At 43.0% G+C, this 26,997-nt stretch overlaps 1 protein-coding gene across 2 annotated transcripts in view; it reads left to right on the forward strand.

The window, feature by feature from the left end:
• The window catches only part of CALN1 (calneuron 1), a 483,181-nt gene extending 456,919 nt beyond the window's left edge, over positions 1-26,262 (forward strand). For both annotated transcript variants that reach the window (XM_072640114.1, XM_072640113.1), the window contains one exon: positions 12,618-26,262. In XM_072640114.1, coding sequence (XP_072496215.1) covers positions 12,618-12,745 — 128 coding nt within the window. In that variant the 3' untranslated portion in view covers positions 12,746-26,262. The remainder of the gene's footprint in view (positions 1-12,617) is intronic.
• Positions 26,263-26,997: the final 735 nt, after the last annotated feature.

The following is a 26,997-nucleotide window of genomic DNA, read 5'->3' on the forward strand; positions in this document are numbered from 1 at the left end:
CAATAAGATATTTCCCATTGTCTTCTCTTTTTTCATTCCTTTAGTTTTGTTTTGTAATTTCTTGGTTTCTCATAAAGTCATTAGCTTCCATCTGCTCCATTCTAATTTTTAAAGAACTATTTTCTTCAGTGAGCTTTTGAACCTCCTTTTCCATTTGGCTAATTCTGCTTTTTAAAGCCTTCTTCTCCTCATTAGCTTTTAGGACCTCTTTTGCCATTTGGGTTAGTCTATTTTTAAAGGTGTTATTTCCTTCAGCATTTTTTGGGTCTCCTTTAGCAAGCTATTGACTCACTTTTCATGATTTTCTTGCATCACTCTCATTTCTCTTCCCAATTTTTCCTCCACCTCTCTTAATTGATTTTCAAAATCCTTTTTGAGTTCTTCTATGGCCTGAGACCATTGCCTATTTTGGGGGGGGGGGGATTTTGGATGTAGAAGTCTTGCTTTTATGTCTTCCTCTGATGGTATGTTGTGTTCTTCCTCATCTGAAAGGATGGAAGAAAATACCTGTTCACCAAGAAGGTGACCTTTTATAGTCTTGTTTTTTTTCCTTTTGTGGGCATTTTCTCATTCAGTTGTTTGGCTTTTGAGTCCTTTGTCAAGTCAAGTGGAGGGTATACTCCAGGGACCTGTAAGTTCTCAGTTCCTCCAAGGTGTCACAATCAAGGGAGAGGAGTTTGTTCCTCTCTTGACCTAGGCTCTGGTCTGGGAGCAACCAGAAGCTTTTCTCCCCAGGATCTGCAAGTTGAATTCCCTCTCCAGAGTCTCCACCAGCTCCACCAGTTCCACCAAGTCAGTGCTATTCCTCACCCCAGGGCGACCACTCAGGGCTGAGACCCAGATCTGCCACTTAATTTCCCCAGAGGCTTTAGGCTGAGGGCTACTAAAATGGACACTGCTACTGCAGTGACCACTGCTGCCCTGGAACTGGGGCCAGACTGCATTCTCTTCTCACCCAGGTGAAAGAGTTTCCCCACTGACCTTTGAATCTGACTTTGGTGTTTGTGGGTTGAGAAATCTGGGAACTGCAACTGCTACCCATGATTCAACTCCCTGCATCCTGCTCCAGTCCTGTCAGTGCCATGCCCCGCAGCCAAGGATGGGCTGCGCTCCCCTCCATGCCCAGGGTGATAGACCTTTCCTGTCAGCCTTCCAGGCTGTCTTGGACTGAGAATCTCTTTCCCTCTACAATTTTTTGGCTTCTACTGCTCTAGAATTGTTTTAGAGTCATTTTTACAAGTATTTTATGGGCTATGGAGAGGGAGAGGTAGGACAAGTCCATTCTTCTACTCTACCATCTTGACTCCACCCCTGCCCTGGCTACTTCTTAAATAGGCCTATTCAATGAATAAGCATACTCACCCTAAGTGAATACTTGCAAAGATCTTAGCCTAAAGGGGCCAAGGTCTCTCATTGCATCCTGGGTCATCTTCAGTCATCCTGAGGAATATTTGGTCACTGGCTTCAGATAGCTCTGGAGGAGAAGTGAGGCCGGTGACCTTGCACAACTCTCCCTCCCTCAAAACAAAGTCAAGTGCAAGTCATGTCATTATTTCTCTGATGGCATGGTCTTCTTTGTAAACAAAAGACAAACACAACCTTGTGAATAGATGTAGCTGTCTGAATGGGGACCCAGATAGCTGGGTAACTCAGCTCCTCCTCTCCTGGCTGCCTCCCCCTCCTCTTCTGTCTGCTTTCCAAAGGAAGGTAAATTTGGATTGTCAAAAGATGCCCAGTTGACTTGAGTTTTTACTGGCTCTCCTCTCCTGTCCTCTCCTGTCCTCTCCCATCCTCTCCCCTCCCCTCCCATCGTCTCCTCTTCTCACCCAAAACTTTAAACCTACTGTACTCTGAAGCTCAGACACCCCAGGGCCCCTGCCTAAGGGCTCTTCTAGACCCTTCTGCCTTAAGAGTGATTATCAGTAGTAACTGTTGCTGTTTCCCTCCCAGCCTGATGTCTTTCTTTTTCTTTGTCTCATTAAAAGAGCCATGTCCTGGCTACTTCTTAAACAGGCCTATTCAATGAATGGGTGTTACCTCACTCTTAAGTGAGTACCTGCATAGACCTTGGCCTAAAGGGGCCAAGGTCTCCCAGTGAAAACTGGGTCATCTCTGGTCATCCTGATGAATATCTGGTCACTGGATTCAGATGGCTCTGGAGGGAAAAAGAGGCTGGTGACCTTGCACACTCAAAACACTCAAACAAAGTGAAGTGCAAGTCATGTCATCATTTCTCTGATGACATGGTCTTCTTCAGCAATGAAGGACAAACACAACACTTTTGAGACTAGAATGCACTGGCTTCTAATGAGCTCAGTCCCAATACTGGCCATCATAGTGTCTTTAACCCATTCCATTTCTGACCTGGGTTAGTTCCTCTTTTTTAGGTAGGCTGGTGGATGACATCCCCCCTCTCCAACCTCTTGCCCAACTCTGGGTGTTTTGCCCAAGTCTGGTGCCAGACTTAGTGATGACCCTTCATCATCTTACCTCAATGTAGCTTAGAGGTCTGAAGTCAAGCATTCCATCAACCTCAACCTCTTTGATAATAGAGATTATAGGTATGGGCCACCAAGCCTGGGACAATGAATATACTTCCATTTTGTTTTTCAGTCACTTTTTTAAGTCATGCTCAACTCTTTGTGACCCCTTTTGGGGTTTTCTTGGCAAAGATAGTGGGGTGGTTTGCCATCTTTTCCTCCAGTTCATTTTACAAATGAGGAAACTGAGGCAAATGCGGTTAAGTGACTTACCCAGGGCTACCCAACTAGTAAATGTCTGAGGCTGGATTTGAGCTCAGAAAGATGAGTCTTCCTAACTTCAGGTCCAGCACTTTGTGCACTATGGCACAACCTAGCTGCTCACACTTCCATAGTGTTCTATAATTTATAAAACCCTCCCTACCATCTGGGGATACGGAGTCTGAGTGCCAGTCTTCCCCTTTCACAGATGATGAGTCTGAGGTTAATGAGATCATGTCCAAGTTCACTGAGCTCATCAGCACCTGAGCTAAGACTTCTCTTGAAGTTGACTTGTTTGATCATGAGTCTGCCACGCTCTTTTCAACACTACATGGTTTTTGAGAAGTCACTTTCTTTAACAATGTGCATCCTCTCACTACCACTCAGAGACTGATTTGTGATTCCATCATCTGGTCCTGTTGGCTTAGGTCTGTGGACTCGTGCAGACTGGCTGCCCTGTTGGCCACCTCTACGTCAAATGCTCTTTATTAGGTGATTATATGCAAAATTATACTATGCATTGAGACTGGTCAAGCTCTCCACTAATTTACTTATCATGCAATTCATGACAGGATGCAGATTCTAGGCACTCATCCATCTCTCTCTGGTACTTCAACAAAAAAAGGGGAAAAAGACTCATTTTTTCCCCAAATGGTCCCCCTACTTCAGCCCCACACTGTTTATATCTTTTCTTAAGGCAGAGAGATTCTTGGACCCCATGACTAAGCTCACCTTTCCATCAGTCACCTCTTCCTTCTTTTAGAAAATTGGCCAGCAACAGAATTTTTTTTCTTTAAAACACTATTCAAGCCGATGCTTATGAGTCATTCTGACTCCACACAGGAGCAGTATGTGTTTGTGTGGATTGTAGGGTCCAAGATCTTGGGCTGAAAGAATCCTCAAAAACTATCCAGTCCAACCCTTTCATTGAACAGATGAGGAAAATGAGGCGAGGGAACTTGTCCCAGGTCACACAGATAGGATATGAACCCAGGTCCTCTGACTGAATTCAGCCCTCTTTATTCTGCCCCACCCAAAAGAAGATGAAAAAACTGGGCAGAAAGGAAGGAAGGGGACAGGGCTTGAATTAATCTTTCTGGGCTTTAGTTTTCTCATCTGTAAAACAAAGGACTTCTGCCAGATGGCTTTGAGGTCCTTTCAAGTTTTAAATTTATGATCTTAAGAAAGAAGGAAAGGAGCGGATGAAGGAGGAAAGAAGGAAGGCAAATAGAGATGACAGAAAGGAGAGAATGAGGAAAGGAAGAAGGAACATAAATAGAGATGAAGGAAGAAAAGTAGAGAATGAAGAAAGAAAAAAGGAAGATAAGTGGAGAGGGAGGGCAAAAGGAAAGGAAAGAATGAGGAAGGAAAGAGGATAAATAGAGATGAAGGAAGAAAAGGAGAGAATGAGGAAGAGAAGGAAGAAAAGTAGAGGTAAACGGAGGAAAGGAGAGAATGAGGAAGGGAATAAGAAAGACAGAGAGGAATGAAGGAAAGAAAGGAGAGAAGGAAGACAAGTGGAGAGAGAAGAAGGAAAGAAAGAGGGAGAAAAATAGAGGGCTTTGCATTTCTAGCCCCCAGCTCCTCTCCTGCAGGCTTGAAAGGGACCTGTCAGGATGTGAGCTGCATCAGTTCAACTCCAGGGTACCTGCCCTGAGACCTGGCACTTTTAAGTGATGTTCCTGCTATGTACCTTGGGCATTTCATTCTCAACGATGACATTGAAATGAATAGGACACAATACATCACTGCCACCATCCACTGCAGAGAGGCTGCTTCTGTGACTCTTGAGTCCCAGAGAGGATGAAAGTGACTTGCCCAGTGTCACACATAGTAGGTGATCAATCTGAACTCCTCACCTCAACATTCTATGCACCACAACATGGTGTTTTAGGCCTATTTTACAAATGAGGAAGCTTAGACTAAGAGAGGTTAAGACATGACTGTCTATCCATATCAACCCTCAACAGAGCTTAGGTTGATATAAATAGACAAAGTAGCTACTAACGAATGTATCAATTAGAGTTCTCAATCTTTTTTGTGTGTCTTGGACCCCACTACCTGTGGACCTCTTCTCAGAATGAGGTTTTAAACATACAAAACAAAATATATAGAATTAAAAGGAAATAAATCTTATGAGAAAACAGTTATCAAAATATATTTTGAAATTCACATGCCCCAGGTTAAGAACCACTGAATTTGAGTATGATCTGTATTATCAACTAAATCACTTGTGTTTAAATGAGGACTTAGCTAATCAAAGATACTCCTGCTTCTGCTTATGAGGACATCTAAGAATTTTATGTGTGGTAATAGGAATCCAATTTCATCTAATATTTGATATCATGACAGTTCTCATCAAATGACTTGAACCAACAAATAGCTCCGATTCAGACTGGAGCTGCCAACAAAGAACTCAACAATGAATTTACTGGTAGCACTGGGGAGGTATGAACTGGACCTTGTCCTTGGATGCCCATTTTATACAGTGTTGACAGGAGACAATGTGGTGTCATGGGAAGATCATTGGATTTGGGGTCAGAAAGCCTGGGTTCAAATTCTGGTTCTGACACTACATGTGTGACCTTGATCAAGTCACTTCATTTCTACTGACCTCATTTTCCTTATCTGAAAATGAAGGGGTTGGTTTAGCTGGCTCCACAGGTCACTTACAACTTCAGTAAAATCAGTTAGCATAGGAAGCTACAAAATGGTGGGTTGAGATGAGCTTATCCTCCTTCCAATTTCTCAAAACCTCAAAAGAGGGCTTGCTTGGCACATCTTGCTTTAGGGATAATTGATGGGACTTTTACTATGGGCAAAAAATGATGTTAACCATTCCCTCTTTACCAGAAATGAAGCCAACCTCACCTCAGTGAGCTCCAGCTACCTCTGACCTTTCCCTTCTTCCTGAGCTCAGAATAATTTTTCTATGAAAGCAGCCTCAAGGATGCCCAGAACAAGGACTTGTAGGCTGTAAACTGGCTTTTTCAGTCTCTTTCAAGTAGGAGATTTCTTCGCATTTACTTTTCTTCCCACTCTCTTCCCCTCAGCCTGACACTTCTTTGATCAACCACTTGGATCAGAGGGAAATTAGCAACTTAGGGCTGTTTTAAGAAATTACTTCTATGATGCTTGTCCCACCTGAACATTAGATTTGAACTTTCTTGGTTGACCTGTCAAACCTGATCCATTTCCCAGTTTTTTCTTCTTGTAATTTCTCCTGACTTTTGCGTTATCATGGTAAAATGACTATGGTTCACATGCAATAATATAAATATACAATGTGTATATGTATTTACATACGTGTGTGTGTTTTATTTGTATACATACATATATGTACATATATGTACGTATGTATGTGTATGCATGCATATGTCTATAAATCTATATCTGTCTAATAGAGGTAAAGGTCCGATTGTCGTTCAGTTGTGTCCAACTCTTTGTGACCCCATGGACTATAAAAGCCAATTCTGTCCTTAGGGCTTTCTTGGCAAAGCTACTGTAGTGGTCACCCTTTCGTTCTCCAGTAGATTAAGATGGAGACATGGACTGACTGCCTGCAAGGTCAAACAGAGATTAAGTCACTTGCCCAGGGTCACACAGCTAATAAGTGTCTGAGGTCAGATTTGAACTCAAAGTCTTTCTCACTTCAGATTCAGTGTTCTATTTACTGAGCCACCATGTTGCTTCAAAGATCAGGTAGAGAAACTTTATTATACAAACCATGACAGGAAGAGAGACTGGCTAGCTTACAGAATTTCTGTCAACCAAATAAGCTCTGGATATAAATGTATATATGTGTACATATACATATATTGTACCATTAACACAATCACTTCTATATATGTATATGTGTACATACATATGTATAGTTATACATATACATATGTACATATGTGTATAGTTATAAATATGTTCATAATGGGTGGGAAGCAGAAAACAAATGGCAGGCAGTCAGTCCATGTCTCCATCTGACCTTGGGGAGAGGACAGGAAGCTAACTAATCTGTCACTGACCTTGGGAGAGCATAGTATGGCAACTTTGTTGTGTTCAGCAGCTAGGAAAGCAGGGGGCCCAGGGGAGGAAAGCAGGAGTAGGTGAATAAGATGGCTTAGTTAGCACTGAAAGAGGAAGTCTGTTTAAAGATGAAGGCCCTCAGGCCATGAGAGGAAAGATAGAGACCACCTCTCTCTCTACCTCTGAAGTCTTGTCTTTTCTTTCTTTCAAGGCTGAATTCTTTTTAAGTAGAATGAACGTAGAGATAAAGGATTCTAGAGATAAAAGATCTTTTTACAATTGTCTAGACTGTTCAGAAAAGGGCACAAAAACAAATAGGGTAATTTTGTTAATAATATACTAAATTTAATATATATTTAAAAACAAACTAACAGAAGTTCATAATTTCCTAGATAATCTTGTTTTTCTTATTCTTTGAATATTGGAATGTTGGCTGAGTCTAAACCACCTTAGACACTTGATAAGCAGTTAGATTCTGGGAAAGTTAGTTAATTGACTCTTCAGGGTCTCAATGTTGTCATCAGTAAAATGGGAGATGAGACTTAAGGTCTACTGTTCATTCCAGCTTGAAATTTATGATCCCATGATTATATGTTCCCAAGGATGGGTGACAGAAAGTATTCATCAAAGGTTTGGGTATCCTAGGACACTGGAACTAATCATATAAATTGAAATTTAAGGATAAATTCAAAGTCTTACATGTGGGTTCAAAACTTCAAATTTACAGACACACAGCATGGAGGTAAGCATAGGTAGCAGTTCATCTGAAAAATAATCTGGATCTTTTAATGGAATAGAAACCCTATTGTATAATATGGAAGCCAGAATAGTGGATAAACTCTTCAATAGGTCATTAAATAGTTATTAAATGCCAATTCTACAATATTTGCCAAGTGCTGTTTTAGGCTCCATAGATATAAAAACTAAAGTGAAACAAACTCTGCCCTCAGTGGGCTTGTATTCTACTTGAATGATACAAATAAGTACATACCAGATAAATACAAAATAAACTCACATTTTGAGAAAAGAGGCACTAAAAAATGGGGGAACCATGAACTGCATTAAGGAAGACACAGTGTCAAGGATTGTTGTTGTTTCCGTGGTGTCTGACTCTTCAAGACTTCACTTGGGATTTTGTTGGCAAAGGTACTGGAACAGTTTGCCATTTCTTTCTCTGCTCATTTGACAGATGAGGAAACTGAGGCAAATGGGGTAAGGTGATTTGCCCAAAGTCACATAGCTAAGAAACGTCTGAGGCCAGATTTGAACTCAGGTCTTCCTCACTCCAGCACTCTATCCACTGTCACAAACTAGGAAGGTGGTAATGTCTTTGTATTCTGCCCTGCTCTGAAGTATTGAGTTCAATTTTGGGTGCTGCATTTTAGGAAGGACTTAGGTATACTAGAAGGTATCCAGAGAACGGCAAGCAGGGTGGGGAAGGATCTTAAATTTGTGCCACATGGGAATCAGTTGAAGGAAGTGAGAGTGTTTAATATGGAGAGGAGAAGGTTTGGAGTATACACTGTGTTCAAATATTTGAAAGGATATCATGTGGAAGAAATCCATGTCATGTTTTAAACCCTCTTAAGTCTAAAGGGTCAATAGATACACAGAATAAATATTATCAAAAGAAAATATAAGGTTGATGCCTGGAAAAAATTCCTAACAGTGAATGATGTTCAGTAGTGGAATGGTCTGCACTAGGAGGGGATCTCGCTGGAGACCTTTGAGCAAAGGCTGGATAACCACTTGTTGGGGTGGGGGTGAGGCTGTAAATAAGATCCTGGTTTGGGTACAAGTTGGACTGGATGTCCCCTTTCATCTTGGCATTCTGTGACATTCACAGATAAGAGACCTTAGCTTCATTGAAGGGTTTTTACTAGTCATCCTCTAGTCAACCCTGCCACTGTGTCTTTGTTCTTCCTGTTTCCCCTTCCTTCCTCTGTTCTCCCCACTCATCCAAATCCTTCTCCCCACTCATCCAAATCCTTCTCCCTTTGGAAACCCAGCTGAGAAGTCACCTCTTCCATGCAGCCTTCCCTGACTAATCCAGCCATGCCTGGGGTGATCTCTTCCTTCCCTGACCTCTGGTGCCCATTAGAGCGGGGATTCCTAACCTTGTCGGCATCTCTGGATGCCTTTGGCAATTTGGTGAAACCCATGGACCCCTTCTCAGAATTGTGCTTTTAAATGCAGAAAATGAAATATATAACACAATGGAAGAACTAGTTATATTGAAATACAGGTACCAAACGTATTTTTAGAAAAGTTCACGGGCTCCCCGTCAGGAATCCCTACCTCAGATATAGTCTCACACAATTTACACATTTGCCCACATGTCATCAGTTACTATTTTGGGGTTGTTTGTTGGCTAAAAATCTCAATTTTTTCACCAACTAATCCTCCTTTCAACTGAACTTGGAAGTACACATTATACCTATACTATATTCTCCCTTCCGCCAGTGATACCATGTAAAGGACACTGAACTTTGAGTCAGAAGATCTGGGTTCATAATCTCAGCTCTGATCCTTACCCTTTGTGTCACCTTGATCCATATCTACATATGCATATATATACATACATATGCGTATGTATACATGCTTACATACATATATTCACATTGTCTCCTCTGATCAAACATAAGATCTTCAGCAGCAGAGACTGTTTTCTTTTGTTTTGCTTTGGTTTGTTTTTGTATCCCCCAAAGTTAGTAGTGCCTGATATACAGTAGGTGTCTAATAAATTGTGTTGACCTCTGTGGACTTTAATTTCCTCCTCTGTAAAATAAAGTAGTGTGGCTAACTGGTCTTTAAGGTCCTTTCTAGGCATTAATAATAGTCTCTCCGTGGGTGGCATGCTGGACTTGGAAACAGGAAGACCGAGTTCCAGTCTTGCCTGAGATGCTCACTGACCAGCCCTAAGACTCTGGGCAAGTCACTGGACTTGTGTGCCTTGGTTTCCTAATGTGAAAATGGGAATACCATCTACTTCCAGAGAAGTGGTGAGGATCGAATGGAAAACATATGTAAAGTACTTAGCAAATTTAAGGTGCTACAAAAACGCTCATTTTTCTTATATCACCCTTCAAAGTGTACAAAGTGCTTTATACATATTCTCTCCTGTGATCTTCACCTGTGAGGGAGGTGCTATATTGTCTTCATTTCACAAATGAGGAAATGGAAGCTGAGAGCAGTTTAAGTGACTTGCCCAGGGTCACAGAGTTAGAGGGAAGGCCTGAAGCAGGATTTGAACTTGGAGCTTCCTGACTCTAAGTCCAACATTCTCTCTTCTGAGAACATGCTGCCTCCACACACTGTGAATTATGAAACATCCAGTAATATGGGCTTGGGTAGGAAGGAAAAAAATAGAAGAGAAGGCAGGAAAGAAAAAAGGAAGGAGGAAAGGATGGAAGGAGGAAAGGAAGGAAGGAAGGAGAAAGAAGACAAGAAGGAATAGAGGAAGGAGGGAAGAAAAAAGACAAGCAGGCTAGATGAATGGATACAATATCAATTTCAACAAAAGATTGATCACTTAGTGTCTATCATAGCATAGCTACTTACATAACTTTTGGGGTCCCTCTTTAGTTCTGTTTACCAAGAAACTCACAGCAGAAATGTCTTTAGAGTTAAATGGACATGGTGATATGTCAACCAAATAGTTCTTTTATGAAAGTGTCCAGAACATGATATATCATCATGCTTGGAAACTTGGTCTAATTCTGTTCTGTAGTAACTGTACCATCTGGATACCAAGCAGTGTTTTTCTAGAAATGTTGCTGGACTTGGATTCAAAGGGCTTGGTTAGAATCCCACCTCAGCTACTTAATAGCTAAGTGACCATTTGCAAGTCACTTAACTTCTCTGTGACTCAGTTTTCTCACATGTAAAATAAAAGGATTGAACCACATGGTCTCTAAGGTCCCTTTCGGCCCCTCATCTATGAACCTATGACCATTCTAACTCAAGGGTCTTAGTTTATAGGATTTCTAACTATAATAATTTATCCTGAAGATCACATTATATCAATTCTTTTCTCTGATGGTTTTGCAATGACTTTGCCCCAAGTCAGTGATGCTCCGAGCTGACCTGACAGAACAGCAGAGAATCCATAAATACATGTTGACCTCACCTGACTAGTCATCATTCTTCATGATTCAACTTTGACTTATTCACATCTGTCCTCCAGATAGTGACCAAATCAATATTCTGAATATATGGGTTCTACCCATTCCATACAGCCGCTGTGACCTTTGTCAAATCATTTAACCTGCCAATACACCAGGCCCCCTTCTAAGCATCTGAGGTGCAGAGCAGGTGCTGACCTGCATTTTGAGAGGGAGCTCCTTTGCTCTCCCTTGCTCACAAACCTTCAGTGGCTCCCAGTGCCTCTAGGATGAAATGAGAAGTCCTCATTTGACTTTTAAAGGTTTCCAGGATCTGGCTCCTATTTACCTTGCCAGACCATACGATTCCTCTTCATGTTCTAACAAAACTAACCTACATGTTCTTCTCCTATCTATCATCTACTATTCATAATCTACCTTCTCCCACTCCTGTGCCTTTGCCCAATCTGTCCTTCATGCCAACAAAGCACTTTTGACCACCACTTCTTAGAATCCTTAACTCCTTTCAAGATTTGACTCGGGGTCTCTACACTGAGCAATCCTAGCAGTGATCAGTTCTGAAATGATCCATAATCTCCTTCCTTATTTATTCATGTAGGATCATGGAATAGGGGACTGCCTCTGTGATCTCATGGGTTTAAGAAACTCTCAGGTGAGGAAACTCCCTCTCTCAAGTGCCCATTGACCCCATCTCCACAACCTAGAGTCTTAGAAGTTTCGTAAAGCATTAGGAATTTAATTAGAAGAAATTAAGAATTTAAACAATTTGCCCAGGGTCATGCAGGCAGGTGTCAGAAGTAAGACAGGAACCCAGGTCCTCTTAGCATCAAAGTTGACTCTCTGTCCACTTCACCATACTGCCTCTGAGAGGCACCAAAGGATCATGTGTTTAGAACCATAAGGCACCTCTAAATCAACCTCATTGTATTGTGTGTGTTCATCCTTCGTTGCCGAAGACCATGTCGTCAGAGAAATGATGACATAACTTGCACTTGACTTTGTTCTGAGTGAGGGAGGGCTGTGCAGGGTCACCAGCCTCACTTCTCCTCCAGAGCCATCTGAATTCAGTGACCAGGTATTCATCAGGATGATTGGAGATGACCCAGGATGAGGCAATTAGGGTTAAGTGACTTGCCCAAGGTCACAAAACTAGTGAGTGTCAAGTGTCTGAGGTGACATTTGAACTCAGGTCCTCCTGACTCTTGCACTGGTTCTGTCTCCCCTCCTCCACATAGCTGCCCCACCTCATTCTATAAATTCAGAAGTACAGGCACAGCCTGGTTGAGGGATTCCATCAGGGTCACACAGGTGTATCACTCTAGAACAGGTGTTCTTAGCCATTTTTGTGTCATGGACTCCTTTGGCAGTCTGGTGAAACATTCTTAACCTGTTTTAAAATATATAGTATTACAAAGGAAGTCATATTGAAATATATTAGTAATATAAGTACATTGAAATTCCCTTATCAAAATACTTTTTAAAAATACATTTACAGCCTCCTAGTTAAGAAACTTTACCATAGAGGAATGTAATCTCTCTGACAGCAGGAACTATTTCTCTTTTTTTGTCTTTGTGTCGCACATGCCTAGCCTCATGCCTCCTACACAGCAGGCATTTAATCAGTGTTGGTTGAATGAAATGTAATCCAGAAGGTGGTGCACCCTTTCTCACTCTGCCCTTTCTCTCTCCTTCTCCATGTCTTCCTTGTTTCTCTCCCCTCCCCTTCCCCCAGTGCATTCCCAAAAGCAGAACAGACAGACCTGCGTCCGGAAGAGCTTAATATGCGCCTTTGCCATGGCCTTCATCATCAGTGTCATGTTGATCGCGGCCAATCAGATCCTCCGCAGCGGCATGGAGTAGTAAGTAGTCTTTCACCCGACACTGTGAACCAAACTCGCCATGCATGTGCATGCCCGGTGGGCAGACTTTTTTCCTCCATGAAACCGGAAAGGGAACGAGGTGGACAACAAGACGCTTTCGGGGAACCCGAGGCCGGCAGGACGACCCGTCTTGAGAACCAGCTCCATCTTCTTGTCAGGGACACCAAAGGGCTGTCTTCAATGCTTTAATAGTTTTGTTTCCTAATGCAATAAAATTTAAAAAAATAAAATAAAAACCCGGGGAGTTCTGAATTCTTGCTTCAGCCATCAATAGGAACTTTGAGGAGAAGCTTCATTTCCATCTGGGACTGACATGTGGTGGTCTATGCTGGGAGTCGGACAGAGAGAGAGAGACATCAGAGACGGAGCACAAGCTGCAGTTACTACTGGCCAACTCCATGCATCCAACCCAAAGCTTGGCCAACGGCAGACTCTTCCGGGGGGGTGGGCCTATTTTGGCTCCACAGAAGCTGACTTTGGTGTATCTGCAAAGAAGGCCACCATTTCATTCCCCTCAGCTTCCTCCGTCCACCCCCAATGGAGCCCCTGTGGCACAAGGGCAAAGCCATTGTACAGGGTGATGGTTTTCAAGTGGTACCACACCTCTTCGGTGTGCGTGTGTGTTTGTGTGCTCTTCCTACTTCTTTTTTTTTTTTTTAAACTGCCTTGGACACAGGACTTTTGTTGGCAGAATTGAGGACTGGGGAGGAAGGCTTTGGGTCTCCATTTGCAGTTTTCTTTCTGTCCCCAGCACAGATAGGGGAAGCTCCTTTTATGCACCAGCATCTTGGAATCTGCATAGAGCCTTTTTTCCCAAACTTGCCTCCTGTGCAGCCATTAGAGAGAGAAGGGAAATATATGTGTATATGTATATAGATATATTTGGCTTCCTTATGTATGTGCCTAACCGTGCCATTGTCCATTCTAAATTTTTTTTATTTCTGCTACAAATCAGTCCATTAGCAATGCAATTATTATAACTATAATTATATTATTATTGTTATTTTTTTAACTGGGGTTGATGGGGATGGAATGTTTCAAGCCCTCCAACTACGTGTTATCTTTGGTGATAGAGATAAAGAATGAGCAAATCTTTCTGCCAGATCTACTCTGTAGGTGACACTCTCCTGGAGGAACATCTTTCCCTTTTCTCCGTCAGTCATTCTTCCCCCTTCCCTGTCAGGTTCCATCAGTGTGTGGGCTCAGGGTAAAATCAGCCCAACTGAACATTTTAAGCCAAAGTGACTGAGATGGAAAGATCAAACTACTATATTTTACATAACATCTCCTGACATTCAGATTCTGCGATTGACTCATTTTCACGGAAGAGATTTTAATGAGCTTAGCAAACAAGACAGGTAATTTACTTTTGCATGCATGGTGGTGATGGTGGTGGTGGTGGTGGTGGTGGTGGTAAAGAGGGGAACAAAATGACCTGTTTTCAATGCAATCTTAAAAACTGTAATTTAGTCTCTTTTCCAAGGTGCCGTATCAGTCCATTACAATTAATTCTCGTTTTGCGTAGTCTGATTAGTGAATTCTCATCAACTGTAACATTTCTCTGTAACAATTCTCGTTGTACTTTTCCAAGCTTGGTTGGGAGCTCAGAAATACTTCATTAAATTCTGTCATGGGGTTTTTCTGGGTGCATTCTCATCTACATCCTAAATCCAAAAGCTTTTTCTTGCTTGTTACTTTTCTCTACTTCTTATTTTGAGGTGACTGAATACTCACCTAGTTAAGTTTAGGAGACTGCTTTATCTTCATGGAGTGTTCTGTCCAGATCTCTAGCCATGTTCCTTCCTTCCCTCTCCTCCCTCCATCCCAAGACACCCCCACCCTTCAATCTGTCCCCACTCCAAGCTTTTGTCACTCCTCTTCCCCAGTCACCACAGTTACTTGTCTGTGCATAAGATGGGTCAACTCAGCTGTGGAATCTTCCTGCCATAGAAAAGTGAGAATCTTCACACTATGCAGAAATATGGGTGTTAAAAAAAACTTTCTCTGTGACTGACAGTGGAAGTAGGCTAGGAGGCAGATGTGAGCTTCTGGAACCCACAGGTGGGTCCAGGGATCAGGGAATCTCCTCCTGAAACCCCCATGAAGTCAGAGTTTAGGATCTTGTTGACAGTTTTACTTTTGACTTTCTGTGTGATGTCAGCCAAATCACATTCCCTCTCTGGGCCCATTTTTGTGCCAGCATAGCTAGGAGACTAAGCTACCTGTGAGAATCCTTCCACTTCTAACATTCTGAGAGGCACAGCTTCAAGGGCTTGAGCAGCCATGAAATCCAACTCCCTCACTTTGCAGTTGAGGAATGAAAACCCAGAGAGATTAAGTGACTTGTGACCCCAGGTCACTGCCCCCAAACCCAAATGATAGTACCTTGATTCTATGCACCCACTGACATCCACTCTAAGGAAAGAAGTGTTTGGTGACTAGTGCTCCCCCATGCATGCAGACAGAGGTTCAGAGTGAATGGTACCTGCCTAGGTCTTCAAGATGGAGGCTGGGGTGGAGGAAGAAAGCTCTGCATTAACTTGAATTTCAATTCAGGGATTCCTCCGAGCCAGAAGGGATCACTAATATTATCTACTATGAACCCCTCCTTTTGCATGGGAGAAAACTGAGTAAGGAAATGACTTCTTCAGGGCCAAACCCCTAATGAATGCCAGAGCCAAGATTTGGTGCCTTGCCTGGGTTTACTCCCCCTGGATAAATGCCCTTTTCTACGGAGTGACCTTTCTTTCCTTCTGAAGTGGTACTGGATCCTAGTACTGAATAAAAATACATGGAAAGTGCTTTAGAGAACACAAATAGGTTTCTTTTGCTTCTTTCCTGGTTTGTCACTTCAAAGGAAGCACTTTGGGGGGACCCTTGGAAGCCTAGCCCCAGCAGGGTCCCCATTTTCTCCATTGGAGAGAAGTCAGTACTCCAATGATAGGGGAAGCAGACAGCATGGAAGGGCAATTGAAAGGAAAACCATGCTGCCTCCCCTCCTTGGCTAGACCCCCTGCCTCAGTACCCCTGGTACCAGAAGCCCAAGCCAGAAATCATCCAGATTATAGAATTTTAATACAGAAGACCTGACAGTTTGTTTCAATAGCAATGGTACTAGACTTATAAGGCAGCTATTCCTCACTCCTCAAAGACAGTCAGGGCAGTGTGTCGAACATTGTCAAGGACTGATCCCTTACTGCTGATTCTAAAAGGACCCTTGCCTTCCACAATGAAAGAAAAGGCAAGGAAAATATCTCCAGGTGTGACTATTATGCCAGATGTGGGATCATCCTCTGTGTTAGGAGACTGAGCCAGAAATGTTATCTCCTAGAACCCATTCCAGCCCAGGGGATGCTTACTGTCTGTCATTAGGGGCAGGGTGGCTCTTTTCTCTCTCACACTTCCTCCCTCCCCACCCCTCTAATGTTCATCTCAGAGCCAACTAAATCAGATCCGATGGGGTCTTTAGGCAGGAGAAATTGGCTGTTGGGGTGCAGACCCCAAGGAAGATGTCTACAACTGAGTCCTAGATTTAGACTGAGGAAGTGACCTTAGTTAGACCTCTCATTTTTCAGATTTTTCAGACTTAGGTATAGAGAAGAAATGATTTGCCCAAGGAACCATACAGATCTCTTCTGGGCCCAAGGACCAGAAAGCACCAGAATGCCATGAAGGGGCAAAAGCCAAGAACACTGATGCCCCTGTCTGTGTTGGTAGGGAGGTAGGGTAGGGAGGGAGAAAGGAAGGAGGTCAGAAAGGAGGAGGGCTATCATCCGGTAAAGCTATGCCTAGGGGCCTGGAATCTCAACTACCAGTCCTGACACCACTTATTAACCCACTTAGTGGTGTCCAAGGCACAATTCAAATTTTGGAAAGCAGCCCCACACTGATGGCCTCTCATTGAGCTATTTCCTGGCTTTTCTTTAGTGGTGAGGGGTTGGGCAGGGGGGAGCTGATTTTGTGGGCTTGATTCCCTGGCTTGGTCTGGGAAGCATTTGTTGCTTCCTTGTAAGGCTGGCCTAGAATATTGACATCCTAGCCTTCCTGGCCCCCTCTCTTGGGTGTTTTCTTAGATGGAAGAAATCTGGCCTCTCTGGGACCTCTTCTCCATCTCCCAAACACTGTGCCTGGGTCTCCTGACCATAACCTGACTGAGATGCTTAACACATAAAGGACTGAGAAATAGACCATGGAATTCAAAGCCAAGAGAGACCTTGGAGATCATTTGATCCATACTTTAGCCTGATAGAGGAGGAAGTGGAGACCGGGAGAGTAGAAGTCACTTGTCCAAGGTCATAGAGATAGTAGGCAGCCAAGCTGGGACTTGGCTCTGAGTCTGACTCAATGCACAGAGCCTTTCTTACTATGTTATAGTTATTCACTTCTTGTCTCTTTAGTCCCCCAAATTGACTGTACAGAGTGGACCATTATGCTAGAAAACCAGCTGCCTGTAGCTTGGTGAGGAAGGCTGAGGGAAGAGATCCCTAACTACAAGCCATCCAGCCATCCCCAGAAGCACTGGCCTCAGTATCCTGAAGGTTTCCTACTTATTGGTCATATAGGCAAATCACTTCTATCTGGCTCTCCATTTCTTTTGCTGTCAAATAAGGAACAGAAGGAAACTTGACAAGGTCAGATGTTCTTAACCTCTTTGTCATAGGGGTCCACCTTTGGCATCTGGTGGACCCCTTTTATGGATCACCTCTCAGGAGAATGTTTGTTACCTGCATTCATACTCAAAGGAAATGCTAAATTTCAATTAGAAGCTAGTGAAAATAAAGATAGAATTTTTTTCCCATCCAAGCTTATGGGCACCTCTGAGTCCCTGGACTAGCTGACTTCTTCAGGTCCCTTTTCTGTGTGGTATTCCATGAGTCTCTAGTAACTCTGCAGCAGTTTCATGGGCCCAGGGGAGATCAATGGCAAACAGAGCGTACAGATAAATCCTTTCTGTCAGAACGGGTGCTAATGAGGCTACCATAAAGGATGGTGGGAAAGCTAGAGATAGGGGAAGGAGGGAAGTATTTAGAAGAAAAACTTGGGAAATGAAAAGAGATTATGGGTTTCTAGGTCTACAAATTGAAGAGACTCACATTTTACTGATGAAGAAGCTGAGGACTAGGGAAATTAAATGACTTACCCAAGGTCACATAGCTAGTGTCAGAAACAAAATATGAACTTAGGTCCTCTGAGGCCAGAGCTAGCGCTCTGTCCATTGTATGGGGAAAACTCCTTTTATCCCCTTGTCTTAAGAAGAAGCTGTCATGTTTGATTCTAGGTGTTACCTTTGTCTCCCACCTCTGCCCCCTCACCCCTCCAACATCCCAGCTCCAGAGCATCCCATGTCAGGGTCAAGAGCAGTGCATGGCAAATCCCACAAAGAGCATCTGTATAATAGAGATGTCACTATGGCAACCCTCGAGCTCCACCGAGAGCTTGCCAAGCCACATAGAAATAATGGAATGTTTTCTTAAGGAATGCTGGGGGCCTGCTGGCTCACAACCCGACTCCCTTGCCAAAAAGCTTCTGCTGGCAGGAGAACATCCCCCTTCGAACCGGAGGGTCTATCTAGCCACCCTCCCCTCAAGGCTGCCCTGTGCTATGGTAACACTTGTTCATTAGCACAGGGCAGCTGTTGCCAGTGGGGCCTTCACCCACTGCCTCTTTCCTAAGCTGCCTTCCAAAGCCAAACTGTGGTCTGGAGGGCAGCAAAGCTTTTACTCCTTCCATTAAAACAGAAAGCCTCTTCTTGTCTGTCGAGAAGCTCCTGAAGAGCCAGCAATGTGGAGTGAGGTAGCTGGAGGTTCAGCCATAGGTTGATTCTGTGTCTCCTGTTTCGGGAGTTTCAGTGAGGTCAACTGCAGAGGGCGGACAAGCTTCCTGTATTGCTAAGCAATAGATCATAAGGCCTTTAAACTAGAGCCAGATGGGGCCAAGGAGGCCATGGAGTCCAACTGCCTCATGTTACAGAGGAGGAAACTGAGGCCAAGGGAGAGAAAGTTATTTGCCTAAAGGCAAGTGGGTGGCATCATAGGATCATCAAGCCAAAAATGGAAAGGACCTCCAAGGCCCATTAAGTCTAGTCTGCTTATTTTACCAATGAGGAAATAAGGAAATAACAGTGACTTGCTCAGGGTCACTCAGTGGAAGGGACACAGTTTAAACAGATGACTTGGGATGCCAAATGTAACAGTCTGTCTCCTATGCTGCTGCCTCCCATGAATGGTACATGGGAAGAATTTTCCTTCTCTTACCTGTTCTTAACTATTCTTTGTCACATCCTTATGACAAATGGTCTCCCTTCCTGTGTCTGCACTCATTCAAAGTCATTCAAAAGTAAAAGGACAAGTCTACTTGGGCCACCTCTGCCCCTCCACAACTCCACCCCCCTCCCCTTAAGTGGACCAAACTTTGAGATGAGTCACCAGCAGCCCAGTGAGATGACACACTCACCTTTTGCCCTAAGAATCTTGCACTAAGTTTGCATGCCAGACCTGAGTCAGAGATGAAAGTGAGCTTCATTCTCAGTGGTTCCCAGCTTGACCCATCTGTGGACTGTGGTCCTCGGCACCCAGAGTGGGCAAGGTGGACCAGTTCAGGGGGTGTCACATTGGGATGGCTGCTCTCCAGGGATGGAAGTCCTAGGTTTCCCCGAGTCTTTGCCACCTGGGGCAGATACACCTTCTGGGCTGCCTGTATTCCCCTGCTCACCACCCTGGCTCTGTGCCATTTATCCAAAGCTACCAAGGTACATCTATTCCTGGGGCCCCCTGTACAATGGAGCAATGAGTACTCTCTCACTATGCCTTCATTTGGCCAGAAAAATAGACTAAGACTCAGAATAATAACAGTAACTGATATGTATATATCATATGGATATTTATAGCAACTCAAGTGTATATAGTTCTCTGACATTTGCAAAGTGCTTTAAATACACAAGTTCATTGAAACCTCACAAAAATTATTCAAGCATCATCATCCTCATTTTGCAGGTGAAGAAACTCAGAGACATTAAATGATTTGACCATACCTCTAAGTGCCAGAGGCAGGATCTGAACCCAGGTCCTCCAGATTTCAAGGAATTTTGATAATGTGAGGAAGGACTTTGTTCCTCTTGTACTGAGGACTTCAGAGTGAACGGATGCTATGCCTCTCCAAAGAGGATGTGGTAACATCTGTTTGCAGGAGGAAAAGTGGAAGTGAGGCTGAAACTAAGCTCTGTTACAGGCTAGAAATTGCTACCAAGGAAGGTAAATGGGGGCATTCTTTCTTGGAGATCTTAAAGACTGTGGGATCATAGATTTAGAGCTGGACAGGGCATTAGAGACCATTGAATTCATCCAGGTCATTTTGGATAGAAGAGAACTGAGGCCCAGGCAGATTAAATGATTTACCCTGTGTTGCACAGGTAGTGAGTGGAAGAGGGAGGCAAAGGGAAAACCCAAGTCCTCTAATGCTCCCATCTGTCTGTGAGAGATTGGTGTCAAAATTCCCTAAAGGAAAAGGAGGGGAATTGCCTTCAATGGCTTCATCAGCTACCTTTACTGTGCCCCAAGATTCTAGGCTTCAGGGGTTCATCCTCTGGTTCTCCCCATTCTCATACCACTCCCCAACAATGCCTCATCCTTCAGTCATTCTATAAGGGGAAAGATTCAGGGACAGTGAAGAAAGCGTACTCAGCAGCCAAGGTCTTACTTTCAAATTATTTAAAGTCATGTTAAAATTAAAGAGGTTTTGGGTTGCCTCCTAAAGACCCCATCTCCATGACAATTTAAATGTCAGGACTGCTCAATTTCATTGCATGCTTCCTTTGGCTACACTGCTTTTAGGACAGGAATCTGCAGTGATGGGGCTTTGCATACTGTGCCTGGCTGCCTTAAGTCACTTCAGTAAATAAATAACTGAGTTACTGAGTGAGTGAGCAAATGTGTAAGTGAGTGAGGGTGTAAGTAGGTAAGTGAGAGAGAGTGTGTGGGTGAGGAAGTAGCTGAGGAAGGAAGTGAGTAAATATGGAGCAGGGTAAAGGAGAAAGACATAGCAAAGGAGCACTCTCATTGGGCATCCGATGGACCCCTTCCCACCATCAACATTCAAGGCAGTCTCTGGAGATGTGATCCCACCCCAGTCTGCATTTCCTGATACCTTAGGAAGGATCCAGGAAACACAACAGGAAAATTAATCTGGAGGCATGCTGATGAGGGAGAGAATGTGTTTTAGGATTGAAGGAAGAGGGGTATCACCAAAATAGAGAATCATAGACATAGAGCAGGAAGGGATGTTCCAGGTCATCTAGTAGAAGACCATAGATCTAAAGTTGGAAAGGACACTAGAGGCCATCTAGTCCAAAACCCTAATTGTATGGACAAAGAAACTGAGGCCATAGGGATTTGCAGGAGAACATAGAAGCACTTCAAAGGTTGGAAGTCATTACTGCAAAACAATGGAAGGGGGTCTGTACCTCTAATTTAATATTCCTACCAAATACAATTTATGATCTTGGGCTTCCCAGCATTTATCAAGAGCTCCCAGTTTGCATCCAACCATTCACAATAATCCCTCTGTCTCCATCTCTCTCCTCTGTCTCTCCCTCTCCCTCTCTTTCCTGTCTTATTTTTCTCTCTTCCCTCTCCTTCCCTCCTCTCTCCCTCTCCCTCCTTCTGTCTCTGTTTCTATCTCTCTCTCTGTCTCTGTCTTCTCTCCCTCCCCTCTGTTTTTCTTTCCCTCTCCCCCTCTCTCCTCTCTTCTCCTTCTTCTTCTCTCTCTGTCTCTTTTTCTGTTTCTGTCTTACCCCTCTCCTCTCTGTCTCTTTTTTTCCTTCTTCCCTCCTCTATTCTCTCTCCTTCCCTCCCTCTTTCTCCCTCTTCCTCCTTCTCTCTGTCTTTGTCTTCTCTCTCCCCCTCTGTTTCTCTTCCCTCTCCCTCTCTCTTCTCTCTTCTTTTCTCTCTTTTTGTTTCTATCTCTGTCTCTTTTTCTGTTTCTGTCTTGTCTCTCTCCTGTCTTTTCTTTCCCTCTCCTCCCTCTTTTCTTCTTTTTCTCTCTTCTCTCTTTCCCTCCCTCTTCCTCTCCCTTTCCCTCCTCTCTTTGTCTCTCTCCATCTCTGTCTCTGTCTCTCTCTTTCTGTTTCTCTGTTTCTATCTCTCTGTCTCACCCTCCCCATTTTCTGCCATACACTCAGGTTGATATTTGGGTTTTTGAAACCAAATATCTCATTGCATGCAAAGGATGCCTGGAGACAGATCTTCTAACACAAAGATTTCCAAGGAGATTGGAGAAGACTAGAGAACATAGAGCCTAAGGAGTCATACCATCATGGATTTAGAACTGGAAAGAACCCCAGAGGCATCTACTTCATCTCCCTCCTTTTGCAGATAAATCCTGGAGAAGCTGTGACCAAAAGCAGGCAGGTCAGAAATGGCAGAGCCAGAATTAAAACTTTGGGCCCCTGACACCAAGTCAGTGTTCTTTCCATTGTGTCATCCTTTGGGTTGGATTCTGCCTTTCTTAGCTCAAAACTTAATCCAAATAAGGGTGAGTGGGGGAGTAAGATGTTACAACTTGGAAGTGAATTAGTCCTGGGAAGGGCCCAACACTGACCTAGAGTCCTTGGGTGCAAGAGTTGCCTGGGGTGGAGAAAGGCTGTTTGAGCCATTAAGTCAGGGATTCAAGAGTTTCTGTGCCTTTGGATTCCTGGAACTTGAGTTTATTTGGCCTGAAATCTTATGCTAGTGAGATCAAAATCTACACACCAGCTATAATTCTTCTGGTATTTGCTAGATCCATTTTCCAAAAATGATATTCAAGGTACCCTCTGAAACAAAGTTCTTAACTTCTTTTTGTCATGAAATCCTTTGTAAGTCTAATGAAACCTATGTCAGACCCCTTCTCAGAATAATGCAAAGTATTAAGTATTTGGGATTACAAAAGAAACCAATGATATTGAAATAAATATGTGGGTTTTCCCCCATCCAAGTTCATGGATCCCCTGAAATCTATCCATGGATTACAGGTTAAAAACCCCTGATCTAACGTGATGATCTCTGCCCAAACTGTATATCCTGTTCCTTCAGAGAGTGTCTAGTAATCTGAGCTTCATGCTGTTTGGAAATATTAATATATCCCTTTTAGGAACAGAGCAAGGTCAAGGGACTAGCTGACAAAACTACTCAGAAGTAGGAGCAGAAACAACCCAATCTAAGCAGTGACACCTTGGTAAGAAATCTGCCAATCCTCCCACTACATGGCAAGTTTTTTCCCTGAATGGGATGTCACAGGAAATGCCAAACCCAGACACAATACACTTCACAGTTCCTGGGCCAAGAAATAAAAGGGAAAGGGGAAAAAGTCTCTCAATATACATTATATGAGCATTTTCCCTGTGGGTCTAGCCTACTCTTGGAATAAAGTGGTCCATTTCCCAAGAGACCACCTTGGTCACTGAGCTGTCCATTGTTCTGAACTGAATTATCTGTTAGACTTTGATGTGCCTTGGCAAATACCAAAAGAAGGAGACTGGTACTTGCTCTTCTTGAAGAGTTAGAAATGCTGACATGTCCTCTGGGCTCCAGGAGCTTCTGGCATAACTCAAGTCCATCCCAGACAGGAGAGGAAAGGATGGGTAAGAGATTGATGAATGTAGTGAAATGAAAACAGCACAGGACACAGAGGCAGGAGAGGTGGAGTCTAGTTCCCTCTTTATCAAAAGCTAGTCATTTGACTTTAAGTGACTCTCTTTTTATACCCTACCTCCAGCCCTGGGCCTCAGTTTTCTTATCTGCAAAGTGAAAGGTTTGGGCTAGATATCCTGTGAGGTCCTTAATAGTGTCAAGACTCTTTACATGAATGAACTAAAATCAGTATCATATATGAAGAAGGTTGCCACGACACTATCACATGTGCAGTGATAGGGGCATTGTGGCATGATGGGCAAAGGACTGATCTTTGAAGTCAAGAAAACCATAGTTCAAGTCATCTTTGACATATTGAAGCTGTGTGAGTCGAAGAAAGTTGCTTTATGTGTTGGTGTACCTCAGGTAATCCCCTAGAACTTCTGGGAGGCAGTATGGTATGGTGGAGAGGGCTCTGAACTTGGAGACACAGGACCTGAGCTTAAATCTCACCTCTATCACTTACTATTTGTGTGACCTCGGGCAATCTTGGGCCTCAGTTTTCTCCTCTCCAAGGTAAGCTGGTTGGACTAAGCAGTCTCTGAAGATGCTTCCAGTTAATTACTCCATTATCCTTTGATTCTATGATCCAGTATATACTAAGTCAGAGAAATGTTGGTATCTGTATTTGTGGAAGGATTTCCCACATCAGTAGTTGCCAATGAAATCAAAATCATTCGTGTATTCATGGAAGCCTTATATTAGTGGTCAGATTTTTTTTCAACCTCCAAAGGCCTGGTACATTACCTCCCACCAAGGATGTAAATATGTCCAGGAAGCTCAGCTGAGCTGGTAAAAAGATCCAGATTGGCTTTTTTCTTGTTAGTCAAGTTTATTGTCTCATAGCCATAAGTAACCTTGGCTTTTCCCATCCCATCTGCTGATTTGAGATAGAATTGAAGACTGGCTTTTGTTTCCTTTTTCCTTTCAATTTGCAAATTAAAGGGCTAGGGAAACTAGGAAAGATGATCTCCTCCCTCTTCCCACCCCCTCCTTCCTTTCTACTAGCTCTTATCAAAACAAAGGACTTGAAATTCTTGCAGAATTAGAATAAAACAAAAAACTCCATTCCAGTAAAGGAGGTTCATTTCTTCATTTTAGAGGGGCTTAACTGGAAGCAGTGGCATAAAAGAACACAATTTCCAACCTCTTCTCTTTTCTGAGGAATGGAGAACAGTTGCCAGCTATGTGATAATGGTTTGCCATTTCAATACATGATACTTCAAAGAGACTGTGAGGACCTCCATCTTGGGTCTCCTTAAAAAATAGATTATTATGAGCTTAGGCTAGCTAGACAGCCTTGCTGGAATGTTGGCAAGTGAACTAGATGACGTCTGGAGTCCCTTAGACCTTCATAGGTCATGGATCCAGAGTTGGAAAGGAAGTCAGTCAAAAAGTGCTTATTAGGGGAAAAGACCTCAGAAGGGATATGGCTCAACCATAACTTACAGAATCACAAGTCTAGAGGGAGAAAACAGTTTAAAGAGACCTCATTTTATAGGAGCTGAGGCCCAATTTATTCAAGGTCACAGGGGTAGCAAGCACTATACACAAGATTTGAACCCATGTCCTCTGACTCAAGAACCAGTGGATTTTATTTTTTCACTTGACCACATTCCCTCTTAGGTTCAGAACGCACTAAACACGCTTGCCTTCTTTAGTCTTCTAGTACAGAGCTAAGCAAATATGAAGCAAAGAGAAAAAGTGAGAAGGGTGAGACCACCAAAATCTATAATCTCTTTGTCCCATATTCAAATCCAATAGAAGGCATGTTTTCTCCAATTTTCCTCTCTCTGAAAAAGTAGAAGAAACCATTACCATTCATTTATCTCCAACATCCTCATCTTGATCAGTGTTTGTGAGCATTGCTTGCCCCCTAAGGAAATAGCTGTGGTTGCCCCAGACCTTTTCTGGAGAGGGGAGGGGAGCAGGAGCCTTTGGTAAACTCATGCAGACTTGCTTCTCTTAGCTCCTCCAGAAAAAGCAGAAAATGGTCTTCCTTTCCTCCCTGAAGACTGGGTTCAGGGGGCCTGTCAGTGGCCACCAAGCAAACTTCCCCCTGCTTCTTTCTTCTTCTGACTCAGAGCTATAGTGAAGTTTCCATATAATAATTTCGAAGGATCTACTAAAGGATAAGATCTTACAGGGGAAATGGAACACAAAGCATGGTAAGAGAGTCAGGTACAAGTGCAGGGGGACACAGTGATCTTGACAAATACCTCTCCATCCCCATGGAACCCGACTATAGCCATGAGTTATTTCCCAAGGTACTGGATTGACAGGGACTGTGTCCTGCCCCTGCCTCTTATCCTCACTCACACTGCACAAGAGTCAACCTATCACTGTTCACTTTTACCAATTACACTCGTCTCAACTCAGCAGCCCAGATAGACCCATCCCAAGCCCATGTCGTTGTTAGGGTCTAGTGTTTTCTGTTCTCTGTGTCACTGTTGTTTGTTTCCAGTTGGTCAGTCTCTGCCCATTCATCCTCATTAGCTTCCATTTCTCATTACATACTAATCAATCACTTCAGTTCATTATTCCATGACATGGCATTTTAATTAAGAAGTAAGTCAGCAGAGTGGTCAAATGAAAAACCTTTGTACAAAACTGTAAATATTAATATAAATTAACTTGGCATGCCACTTATTTAACTAATGAATTATCCGTTATTAAACTGCTGTCTCAGTGTATAAAGGAAAACTGACTGCCATATTTACCAGATGTTTCCTCTAACCAAACATGATTGTAAATATATAATCTGTATAAAAATATTTTAATTTTACCAGTATTTATGCAATAGAAAAAAATAAAGTTTCTTTTCTTTTCTTTTGATGAGAGATACAATTCATTCTAGCCAACATGATTTACAAATGGGCAAACTGAATTCATTCCAGTATCACAGAAAAACAATTAGGTTGGCCAAGCTAAAAAAAGGGTATCTTGCTTCAGGGAAACAGAGGATGATAAAGAACCTTGGATCCTAATTGTGTTATGGAGTTTGGAAGCAGGGTAGGGGGAACAGACAATTTATCTAATTAAAACAGGGATGGCAAAGGAGCTAACGGCTGCATGGTGCCATAGAGGAACTTCGAGCCTGAAAAACTAGGTGCAAATCTTAAATCTGCCACTTACTTAGGCTGAGTGATGTTGTGTAAGTCACTTAACCTCTATAGGCCTCAATTTACCTATTTATAAAGTGGTGGGTTTGAGCTAGATTACTTCTGAAGTCTCTTCTGAACTCTAAATCTATGATATTATGATAAATGGTGGTGAAAGACCCATAGTACGGAAATGTGAGGGAGAAGAAAGGAGGGATAGGAGCAGGCGGAGAGGCAGAAACAGAGTCAGAGACAGAGACAGAGTCAGAGACAGAGACAGTCAAAGACAGAGCTTTATTGTTATTATAGACAACTGCAGGAGGTTCACTTGACTGACAGAGGGAAGCTGTCAGTCAACTGATCACTCCCCATCAAGACTTGACATACTAATAAATCTTCTCTGCCTGATCTCTGCCCCAAATTGGTATAATGTGGTCCTTTCAGCACAACATCATAGTATTATTGGT

The sequence above is a fragment of the Notamacropus eugenii genome, chromosome 2 (assembly GCF_028372415.1).
Source record: "Notamacropus eugenii isolate mMacEug1 chromosome 2, mMacEug1.pri_v2, whole genome shotgun sequence".
Lineage (NCBI taxonomy): Eukaryota > Metazoa > Chordata > Mammalia > Diprotodontia > Macropodidae > Notamacropus > Notamacropus eugenii.